This window comes from Rhagoletis pomonella, unplaced genomic scaffold (genome assembly GCF_013731165.1).
Source record: "Rhagoletis pomonella isolate Grant_MI unplaced genomic scaffold, Rhpom_1.0 Rhpom_scaffold_01186, whole genome shotgun sequence".
Taxonomy (NCBI): Eukaryota; Metazoa; Arthropoda; class Insecta; order Diptera; family Tephritidae; genus Rhagoletis; species Rhagoletis pomonella.
The window spans coordinates 1-12,696 of NW_023459740.1; the positions used below are offsets into that span (position 1 = coordinate 1).

Consider the following 12,696-nt stretch of genomic DNA (forward strand, 5'->3'; position numbering starts at 1 on the left):
CACGTTTGTAGAACGGGTTAGACTTGATTAATTGGTCTAAAATTTGTAGGGAATTACTTTTTCAATAATGGTAACCATTTCAGGGAGTAGCACCCCCGAATTTCCTTTTTCGAAAATAAGGGCCACTCTAATGTACATTAAAGTGGTCCAAAAATGTATGTAAAAAAATAAGGTCGGATTTTTAATGCCGGCACCCCCTAGGATTGTTCTATATCGAAAAAAATATACCCCTATTTGAAAAAAAAAAAAATAAATAAAAATAGGGAGTACTCAAAGCGCCGGCATTAAAATTCCAACTTAATTTTTTTGGACCACTCTAATGTACATACATACATATGTAGGTATGTAGCATAGATTTGGTTACCTGAATTCAAGGCGAATTCATATAAGGTGATGTTGCTAGAACAGCTGATTTTCACAATTTTCCTTCCCTCTTCTTCCCGGAGCAAAGAATAACTGAAATTTTACATTTGTGTACCGAAAGCAAAAACAAAATACATGTAAGTCATGTAATTTTGGCAATTTCGGCATACCAGCGTTACAGTTATGCCTACTCTATTCATTCCAATTTCATTTTTGGGCAAAATGGAACCAAAAATGGAGCAGACAATTTTGTGAAAAAGTATGCGTAGGCATCACTGACTACGTTTATTCGCACGTATTATTTGCAAATAACCATTTGCAAAATGGTAAACTTTGCGGTATAAACGCTGAGTTAATTTTTTATTTGCAAATAACTAAATCACGCAAATAAGTATTGATTAGTGGTACTATTTGCAAATAAGCGCAAGACGCCGCCATTCTTAGGTTTATTTTCTTTTTCGATGGCCATCTTTTGCCTTTTAATAATCGAAACGTTGCCATTTTTAATTTTATTTTAATTTTCGACGGTCATATTATTGCCTTTTTATTATCAGGCAATATTAAAAAAGAATTTTTCACCATCGAATAAACAGTGAGTTAGGTATTTGCAAATCACTTTTATTTGCAAATAGCTTACGTATAAACGTAGTAACTTTTTCTTTGTTTCGCTTTTGCTTTGACTTTTCGTTTCAAATTCATTGGAAAATTTGAGCAATAATTTCCAATAATTGTGATTTTGTAAGTAAATTTTTGGTAAAATATATACTGTATATATAGAACTGATTATTGGAGCAGTGCCTCGGATGGCTACGATAATGCACTTGCTCTAACAATTTAAACGCATAATTATTTTATAATATAACTGATAAAATTCAGAAATGTAATTTTAAAATGTTAACGAACATAAATGTCATAATAAAATTTCTTTTAAAGTTAAGTTATTTAAAAACTAAGTACGCCTATATGTACATGTACTTCGGAACTTAAGGAAAAAATACAATAATAAAATAATAAAATTCCATACGGGCTAATATGTCATTTTTAGTAGAATTTAAATTAAATCAAGATAACGGTATAATTTCATTTGTTTTAATATGAATAAATGAAAGACGGAAAATAGTCCTTATTTTTTAAGTTTTAACCAACATCATGTGAATAGTCCACTTGCAAAGTGCGCTATGTAAAATTTTTTCGATTTCTTGTTTTTGGTGGGTAACGTACCAGTATTTAAAGTAGTTTAATGTCCACTTACAACCCAGTGCAAAATATTTGTATATTCTGAAAAAACGCATCAAATATTAACTACTCTTGCAAAAGTCGCCATCATACTTATTTATATGTAAACTTTCAAAAGTCTCCATCTTCTGATAAACTTAGAAAGCTGCTTTAGGTCGTGTAGATTGGTAATGTTATTTTATGTTATGTTATGCTATGTTATAATGTTCTTAGGCAGTTATTTATCAAAAGTTTCAGGTAATGAAGAAAAAGATTCAATTTAGATGTTACTTGTTGTCGTAGTCGTTTTTCAAATTTATGGCTTATTATCAAAAAAATCACATAACGCTGTTCGGAAGCGGACTACTCATATGTGTGTGGTACGACCGTGTGGCCTTTAAGTTTTGCAAATAATAATTTTAAGGTAGAAAAATATAACTGAATAATAATTATTAAAATCAATATATTTGATCGAAAAAATAAAAATTAAGTAACAATGATTTCTTTTGAGCGAAAAAATGAAACTGTAATTACAATGGTTTACAGAAAAAATATTTTATTGATGCAAGGCTTCTTTTAACCAGTGTGGGGTCCACGCTGATGTATGTTTGTATTGGAAATAGTACCCAAAATGTAGTAAAAATAATCCTAATCTTTTCCACCTTTTTCTACTACCCCAAAATGCATGGCCGCAATTGGCATGCAGAAAAAGTGAGGTTATGTAAGTGACATCTCCTTATATTTGTTTCACCATGATGTAACTGCCATACCTAAACAAAAGCGTCAGCGTTGTCTGGCTGTCAAAAAATTCTCATGCCCATACAATTTGTATGAAGCATACCGACGTAGCGTTGACGCTTTTGTTTAGGTATGGCACTTCGCGCTAACGCTAGACGTCAGAAACCGTTCCGCCCAACGCTTTTGTTTAGGTATGGCAGTAAGTTTTTGTTTTTGTACTACCGCTACCACCATATATAAATTCGCCTTGCTTCAATTTCAATGAATCGATTCGATTCGATTCACAAAATTCAAATAGTTTTAGTATTCGAATAATAGATACAATAGACCATTATTCGAAGCGTGCAGCTATTCGATTATCATAAACTGGTCGAACGAATATTGACCAAATACCCGATAATTCGAATAATTTTTGGGAGCCCTAGTTCATACATACATACATACTTGTAAACAATTTTATGTGCGAGTTCCTACTTACTACTTCAAGTCTTCCGGTGTGTACCAATGAAATTGCTCCTGATGTTCAGATTTATTTTGCATTAATCCTTTAAAGTGCAATGATGTGGATCTTCGTAAAAGAATCGGCCTTAAATTGTTATATAAACCTCGAAATTGTCGCTGGTACTCAGTTTTAAGGGAGCTAAATGGAAGCGCTGGTTCATCACTTGGTTGCAGGCAAATATTGCTTCGTGAATGTTGGTCTAAAAGTGTTGAATTATGTATAATTAAAACATATCAGATGTATGTAGTGCAGTTCCTCATATGTATGTATGTATGTATGTACATACAGTAGTTTCTAGCATTTAGCATATTTATTTACCCGGTGGGTGTTTCCTCCGCCTGAAAAATTTCAAATCATCCACGGAAATAAACTCATGTGGATGTTTAATGTTAAACCGATTCGAACGCTTAAATGGATCTGTAAAGAATAAAAAGTGCTCAAAAATTATATAAGCCGTGTGTGTATCAATCAATAAGATTCCAAGGAATTTCCATCCATCCTACCTGTTAAATCTGGTTCGGAAAATGAGCGATTCCAATCGTAGTTATTACTGCAAGTAAACAAATTTTGGTTGTTTAGTAACTACCTTAAAGCATTAGCGCTAAACAGTTTATATTTTTTTGTTGTATATTTTATGGTTTTACTCAAGCAAAATAACCAGGGCTGGCAATTCTATGCAAAAGCTTGAAAAGTTTTGGGTTCGTGCATATATTGGACGTATGCAGGTGCAGACCCGTCTAGAACAGGGGCAGGGGGAGGGGGCGTGGGTTCTGGGGGTGTTCCCCCCGGGACACGGATTTTTCTGAAAATAAAGTTGAAAAATAAACATTGACATAGACATTGTAATTAGAAATTCTAATAAATGTGAAAGCGTATTTTTACGTACACATGCAAATGTAGCACGGTCATTTCCATGGAAGAATATGCATAGCACCGTCAACAAAAAAAAAAAAAATTATCAGAAATCAACGGAATTTTTTAGCGACTTTGAACTTGTATTCTATTATAATAATATTAATCTGCATGCCAAAATTTTTTTTTCTTGAAGTTCTAAATAAAAATTTGTACATTTGATGGAACTTTGTTGATTTTTCTAATTTTTGAACAAATTTTGCAATTACACATCTAAATATGTATGTATGTATGTATATACACGTGGTGTGGTTGACAAGCAAGGGGAGTCTTTGCCAGACTGCGGTGGAGGTCGGACGCTAAACGTGGACGTTGTTAATATTCTTTGCCAAATACATAATTTCTTTCGCTTGTAAACATTAAATACATATCTTATTTAAAATATATATGTAACTTCTTCCTTACATTAAATAAAATACCACATACATATATCTAAATTATATGGCTTTTGTTAGAGGCTAAACTAATGAAAAAAATTTTAGAATAGAAAAAGATTGCGAATATGTATTGTAATAACATCACAGTGTGATTTTGAGTGTGGGTCACTCACTGTACATACATTGGGGAGCAGTGATGAGTATAAGGTTTTTTTGGTGTTAAAATTTTTTATATAAATCAAGCCGCTTAGAACTTGAACTTTATTATACCTAAATTATTAAATTTACAAAACTGCATACTCAAAATAATTCCGAAACATCAAAATTTTCATGAAATTTTTCTAAGTTCTGTATAAAGTTTGGAAGTTTCATTTATATGGTTTTGGTTAACGCATCAACCATATTTTTGCGAAATAATAACAAAAAAGGAACTTTAAAAACCTAGCAAATATTTTATAAAAACCACCATTCACCACTGCTCCCCACTGTACATATGTATGTATGTACCTCATATACATATGTATTAGAGCTCTTGATATTCGATTAATCGAATATTCGAATTATTCGAATAGTAAAATTCGATTGTCGTTTTCAATTATTCGAATAATAACTGGTGCGCGATTACTCGAATGTTGAAATATATGTAGATATGTATATATATGTATGTATGTACACATTTAAATAAATTGAAATGTATGAATATGGGCCACTTCAGCGAAGACGGCACCACAGACAAAAAAATAAATTACATAGTTTGTGTTTAAATCAGTGAAAAAGCAGATTGAATAATTCTTTAGAAATACATTTCTATGTTGTCAAGGCATTCCTGGTGTATCAAAAGTGACAATGCAAAAAATAATTATATAAAAAAGGAAAGTACAATTCAGGGACTTTAAAACGGTGATAAGTTATAACGAAAATATATGTATGGTGAGAAGTCATAGCAAAATATGTATTTTTTAACGTATGGATCAAACATGGTCCGCTTATAAAAAATTAATAAATATTCACAACAACCATTTTTTTGTTTGACATATAACGCTTATTACAATGATCGAATATTCGATTTTACTAAGGTATTCGAATTATCGTAGCTTGGCGACTATTCGAGTAATCGAAGAGAATCAACTATTCGAATAGTAACATTCGATTAGCAATCGTACAAACAAGTGCCGATCGAACGTTCGAATATTCGAATTGTTCGAATAACTTCAAGAGTCCCAATATGTATGTATGTATAGAAAACAATTTTCTGCTGGTAAATGGTTCTATGCATTTGTTGAATGAGCAGATATTTTTCAGTGTTTCATTTATGCATGCATGCTTATACGTTAGGAATGTTAATCCCGGGATCCCGGCCTTTTGTAGATTTTCGGGATTTGTAATTTGCCCTGATGGCTATAATAAAAACTCCTTTTCTTTACCATTATTGGCTATATTCCTTTTTTTTTATTTAATAAATAATATTTATATATTTTATTATACAAATAACACCGGGCGATAGTAAATTTTACACACAAAAATCAATATATTTGCGGAAACCATGGACCAAATATAGTAAAATTGCGTTTTTAGTTTTTCTCTCTGATGGCAGTAATTCAAAAATGATTTAAAAAATTCAGTGAAATGTGCTTAGAGAAGAAGTATTGGTTTCAAATTAAAGAGCAAATTCTGTAGAATTTAATCAGATTCAACTTTCCATGTGATAAAAATGTTTGTCCTTAACATTGCAATCGCACGCATATTTCTGTTTAGATTTCCGAAACGTTGTGGGAAAACTGAAAGTTTTTTATTTATCCTGATAAGACAAAAACAAAAGCTAAATTTTTTAATTTTTTTTTTTTTTAAATGTAGTTTTAAGCGGTATTTACATTAAATTTTTTATTTATTTTTTTTTACAATACAAAAAATGGAAATATTTTTAACGTCCTATTAAAGATTCTTTAACGTTACGTATTGGAGAATATGGTAAATACAAAGCAACAAAATTGGGGAAATTGTTTAAACCATGAAAACTCAATTAATTATTCAACAATACATATGCACATGTAAATAAATAAATAAAAAAATAAATAAATAAATAAATATCCAATATGAATATCGAACTAAGGAGTATATTGGAATTACACTCAAAATGGGTTCCAAAAAAAATTAGAACCATAGTAACAAGAGAGAAAGTGAAAACCAGCTCATTCTCGAAGGGAAATATAAGACAATCACTCTCTCTCATTAAAATTTTAATTCGATAATGCTGCTGAATGTTGAATTCATAATAGCCCAGTAATGCATACTTAGCTTAGCATGATAGTTGTCACATAAGAATCTGTTAAACGGGCTTTGCGTGTAAGCGGTTACCCAACGCATGTACAATTCTGTTGGGTATTGATTTTTACGTAAAAATGGTATAGCAGTGCAAGTATGCATAACTGGGCTATAGCGAAAGGAAATATATTGGGTAACGAAGGTTCCGTTTTTCTGGAGAATGGCCTAGTTCTCGAATCGAATACTATCCTATTTCCACATTCTTATCGAAGGTGCGACTTTAAAACTGAAGTTTGGACCTTGAAATATTTTTTATTGCAACTAATTATCCACCCATTTCTGTGTTTTCTTGATCAATTATTTGCAAAGAATTTTTATCAAGATTTTTATCAAGCAAAAGCTCCAATCGCATTCTGTGTCAATATTTACAAAATAAAAAGCTCTACGATTTTCAAATGAGGGGAACTGTAGTTGCTATTCTCTAAATTTTCTACCGACCGACAATCATTGTCGCAGTTTGCGACAATAATCGCTTGCGTTTGCGACTAGTGTATTCTGTAACTATATATCGTAGCGATGAAATTCGTTTACATCTTTTTCCGACGATTGTCGATATGAAATTAGAATTGTAGCCAATGCAATCAAAAATATTGAGAATGAATTGAAATGTGTATTTTTTACACTTTTTCTCAACAGCTGCTGTAGCCTAATGGACGTGTGTTCGATCGCCAACTTGTTGGTCATAGGTTTAAGCCCTGTGACACGGACATTTATTTCTTCTTTTTATTTTTTACTTACCATTTTTTATTTACTATTTTTTTATTTAACAATGCTAATTTAAAATTTGATCAAGATAAAATTAGGAAAACGAAAGTATTGATGAATAATTGACTTCCAAAGTAGATTTTTTTTTCTTTTTATGACGATGAGAGATATTTCCAGGTAAAATGAAAATTGCGCGCCAAAACTTAACCATCGAAAAATGTCACAATGGCGTAAGTTGCAAGTTTTTACTGGTTTTACTGGGGGCCTATTTCTGATAATTTTTTTTACTTTCTTGAACATGCCGAGTAGTGTTATCTACGTATTCTGTGTAGCCTCGATTTGGATGCCATTGTCTATAGCTTGCGCTTTATACGCAAAGCCCTGGCCTATCGTTTTGGCAATTGGTTGAGTTCTTATTGCGGATGTTCATTTACGCTCTGGGCGTGACCACCATTTATCTTTATTTGTTGTTTTGGCGAAATCGATTTCTCGGTATACTGTTCTTTTGGTCGTTTGGCCTTTAGTTGAGTTTTAATTATTCATAAGGAAGATGTGGCTTTAAAGGGGTTTACGCAGTCGCTGTTTGGATAACAGAATTTTTTCATTTGAATGCAGTAATTCTGGTTCTCCTCTGCTCTTCACAGTACTTTAAATACCGTTAAAATCATTGGAAGCACTTTAGGGGGTAGGGAGTGAATGCGCTATTATAGTGACCACTCGCTAGAGGTATACGCTTTTGTCATTCGATACGAAAATATCGGCGCGGCGGCGGCGGCGTTCGGCGACTAAGGAATTTTGTACAAAATTTTCTTGTTATATGTACATTGAATACATCGTTTGAAGGAACTAAATACTACTTGCATAAAAACACAATTTTACGAAATGAAAATTACATTTTTAAATAAGTTTTTTTGCATAATTTGGGCCATTAGACAAGAATATGATCTCCTTTATTTTACCAAAAATAGCGTAACTCAGAAAAAAACATAGGTAAAATATTTTTCCACGAAAGTGTTTATTACAGTTAAATTAGGGTCGAATACTGGTAATCTAACAATTTTTTTCCGCAGTAGACCATTCTTCTCAATACTACAACAATACTACTTTTTTATACACCTACTACAACAACAAGACATTTTGCTCAAAATGAATTGTCATAACTATTGTCAGGACGCCAGCGTCGCGGAGAAAATTATCAGCATTTTTGACAACAAATACGCATTTCTTTATTGTCTTGACAGCATTGTCTAATGTAAAAGCGCCGTAAAGCGTGTTGCTTAGTGTTTTAAACTATTGTTTATTTTCTAACAGTATTTAGTTCGGTCAGCTATTAATACGTGTTTTTGGGTTTTTTAAACCAATATTTATTCTGTAAATAATTTTACACCATAATTTATTAGTCTTTAAAGGAACTTCATACGACATAACCCGACGACATACGAGTGCGTATGCACATATACATATACATATATGTACATACATAAGAGTGGTCCAAAAATTCATGTGATAATAGTGAAGTCCCTAGGATTGTTCTATATCGAAAAAATATATTTACCTCTTTTCTTATTTCGAGATCAAACAATTCAAGAGGTCGCTCTAAGTTTTCCATGTATTTTGTATGGGGAAAAAACAATGCTTCGTAGAAATGGTGTAGAAATTTTGAAAATCAATATGTATGTTTATTAGGGTGGTCCTTAAATGTAGGAAGCAAATCTTCACATCTGATTTCCTAAACCTCGACCCCTACGTCGATGCTACTATAGTCGAAGATATCACATATCACGATTGGGGAAGGTAAAGGCGTGTCGCAAAGGAGGCAAAGTTCAGATTCCTCTATGGAAACTCAAAATATTAAAAAACAATTTTTTCATCTAATACCCAAAATCGACACGCCCTAACCGACTCTAATCGGGACCAAAATTTATATGTCATATTTTTGACAATAGTAGTATCGATTTTGGGTATTAAATGGAAAAATAATCTGTATCTGTAACTTGCCCCCCTGTGCGACACGCCTTAACCGTTCTCAATGTGATATCTGTGACCGTGGCATTACCGATTTAGGGAGTGGGACTGAAAAAAAATCGTTAATTTGGTTTAAAGAATCACCCTAATGTATATATATAACTTATTACATTTTGATATTATTTATCAAACAGTTCCACTTATTTTTACTTTTTTTATTAAAATAAAGCATTATAACCAATGTAACATATACTACATCGACACCTAAGTGGAAGATCGACCTATCTCGGCAGCCAGTTCGGAAACGTCCTATTTCAGAATTTGGTTGAAGAATGCCCTATCTCAGAATTTGATTGAGGACGCCCTATCTCAGAATTCGGTTCAAATACGCCCTTTGTCAGCACATTTTCAATACATTGTGAAGTGAGTTAGGGCGTTTTTAAACTGAATTCTGAGGTAGTGGTGCCTTCTTCAACCAAATTCTGAGATAGGGTGTTTTGCAATAAAATTCTTAAATAGGGCGTTCTTGAAAAGCTTTCTGAGATAGGGCGTTTTCAAAGTGGCTGCCGAGATAGGTCCATCTTCCACTCAGGTGTCGATATATGAATCGGTTAATTATCAACGTGAATAAGTCAGCATTTTTCCGATATGGAAAATTTGATGCAGTTTAACAGAGTTTCATATCGAAAATTTCTGACTTATTCCCCTTTGTAATTAACCGATTCATTATATATATCGCACACGTTCTTTAAAAGTGTATGATTTCAAAATTTGTAAATTTTTATATGCGCTAAAATGTTCACAGACCTTATATGTATCTACATATTTACCTTTCAGAAAAAGTTGGGGCAAAATTTTAGTGTAATTTGTAGAAAGAATGTAAAGTAAAAATAGTTTTTAGCATTTTCTGGCGAGCGGGTCATTTTGAGTTAATACACATCTGAAGAATTTGTGCGATATGAACAAAAGTTACTCATCAAAACTGCAAAGCTTTTTCCTTGTTGATTTCTACGATTCCAGCATTTCTTCTTCTTGTTCAGGAGCGAACGTTTCAATAATTTCTAATTCTCCCAAGAACACGAAAACTAAAAATATTGCATATAATATGAAGTTGAAGACACCAATACTTCGTCGAGCGGAAAAATTCGTTAAAGTGGACCAAGCCAAAACTGATAATGCAGCTATAAACTGGAAAATTACACAATTTTCGCCTAAGCTGCCTTGCGGAACCTTAAATAAAAACGTTTTTTTTTTACCATTTTTAACTTCAATCACAAGTCTACATACGGATATAGGTGTTTCGCTACGAAAGGTTTCGTATATAAAAACCCCTCCAAATGATGAAATCGAATCTGAAACGCAAGGAATTTGTATCATTTTTTAGGTGTGTATGTGTTTTTTTATTACTAAAAAATGGACCGCCGAAACAAGCAGCATAACCCATTCGCGGATATCCATGGCGTGCCAAAGCAATGGTTGATACCAAGTCGCCAATACTATTACCCCAGGCTTGTAAGGTGCATCCAAGGAATGAGTTGCTTCTGTTGGTCACAATGCCAATGACGCGCAATATTTCGACGGATTCACTGGACGAGTAGTAAATTATTAAAATGGAACAAGCAACACCATACAAAGCTATGACCTAAATAATAATGAGCAATTGTTTAGAGAGTAGATATTTAGCAATAAATAAATTGAAATAACTGACTTGATGATAATTGGGTGGAATATCGGTTCGTGTTGTATATAGCATATAGCACGATATGGGTATGGTAATCGGTAAAGTGTGACAGCAAAGTGGCAAGCCTAGTAAAAATACATTTGTTGCTGCAAGAAGAAGAAGAAGGTCCATTATTGAAATTGAAATGAATTTACATACTAAGTATGTATGTACGTATGACTTACACAGCGCATACACTACAATCAATGGTACAAAAGGGATTTGGATCGAGTTCAATAATTTCGACCAGCCATGACGTTCTCGTTCGTAGTCCACAACGGGAATAAAAAGCTGTAGGACAAATAATACTGGTGCTGTGACAATAAGATAACTCTTTCCCGCAAAACCACTTTCCAGCCACTCCACTTTTTGTATGGGATTTAAAGATTCAATGAATTGCTTCATTAGATCCTTATTGGGTTCATTTGAAAAAGCATCAAAAGACATTGTTCGTGTCACATTCACATCTATGGACATTCGTGAGGTACGATCGAGTATTTCTATGCCAGCCTCCGCTTGTAGTTGTTCTAATTTCACGAGATTCGCAGCTAACAAGGCAGAAGAATCGTTTTTAATATCTCTTTAAGCTTAAATGGATACATGCATGTTCATGCATAGATGTGTACCTTCATAAATGCAAACACTTATGGCCATAATAATAGGAGTGCGACATTTTGACAAGTTTTACTTACTTTTTTAGCAGTTTATTGTTCACAAATTTTTTATAAAGTATACATATACAATATATCTATTTTAGCAACTTCAAACTTGCAACTTTATTATAAATACTAAAATTTAATGGACTATAAAAATGCCTACCAAAGTGTTTTCTAGAGACTCTAATTTAAAGTTTGAAAAATTGATGAAACTTTGGGGAATTTTTTTAACTTTTGTAAAAAGTCAGAATTTTTAGATTTTATAAATAAATAAAATCAAATAATGAACATTAAGCCAACAAAAAAAAAAAAATAGTCAAAACTGGTTGAAATGTCACACTCCTATTATTTGGACCATAAGTACTTAAATGGGTGCGTACTAGGGTGTTTCTAAACCGGTTTCCAATGTTTTTTTTTTTAATATCTATAGGGGGTTTTTAACTTCAAATATATAAATGTACAATGGACATTGTACATATGTATATATTCCATACTGTAAGAGCAATCTTTTTGAATACTCCTATACCGAAAAAGTAGAAAGCCAAATCAAATGAGCTTATATGTGTGCGTCATTAAACCCATTGACCCGTAGTCAAAATAAAGTCGACACCAAAGTTAAGTACAGCTTTTTTGACAGATATCCCATTCAAAAGTATGTCAAAAAGCTGCCATTAACTTTATAGAGTCGACTTTATTTTGACTATAACTACTGGCTATTTTCCTTTTAAATAATTAAAACCAAAATGGTATTTTAGCAATTGTTGCATAAATAACATAACACCGACAAATTAAACATTGGGATTCAGTTTCAAATATACAAGTTTAAATATTATTGCGCTTGGTAATTTTCCAAATCAAACCCCCTACACCGCCCTACACTTTGATTTACATTTTTTAGTTGTTATAGTTTCGTCTTTATCGGGCATTTCTAAAAACATTTTTGACGTTGTTTTGAAATTTGGCGACATAAAATAATGTAATTAATATTTTATAGAATATGGAAATAATACACTGTGGGCCGTTTGCAGTTCTCAAGAAAAACCACAAGAAATATTTTTCATTATTTCTGTTTCTAGAAAAAGGACTTTGCTACTGCTGTAAATTTTCTTGAAGAAATAAATAAACAAGCATTTTTTTCTTCAGAGCTGCATACTGATTTAAGAAATTTTGATAGAAGAAAATTTCTTTTTCTTTTCTTGTGCGTAATTTTATAAAAAAAAA

The 12,696-nt window shown here is 32.4% G+C and overlaps 1 protein-coding gene across 1 annotated transcript; it reads right to left on the bottom strand.

Annotated features, from left to right (window-relative positions):
* Positions 1-9,467: 9,467 nt before the first annotated feature.
* On the bottom strand, positions 9,468-11,492 carry LOC118752048 (mitochondrial sodium/calcium exchanger protein-like). Its single transcript, XM_036486899.1, has 6 exons — positions 11,464-11,492; positions 11,005-11,399; positions 10,808-10,926; positions 10,507-10,741; positions 10,387-10,451; positions 9,468-10,329 (listed from the first exon to the last, which is right to left on the bottom strand). Exons 1-6 carry the CDS (start codon positions 11,490-11,492, stop codon positions 10,108-10,110), a joined length of 1,065 nt encoding a protein of 354 aa, XP_036342792.1. The 3' UTR covers positions 9,468-10,107.
* Positions 11,493-12,696: the final 1,204 nt, after the last annotated feature.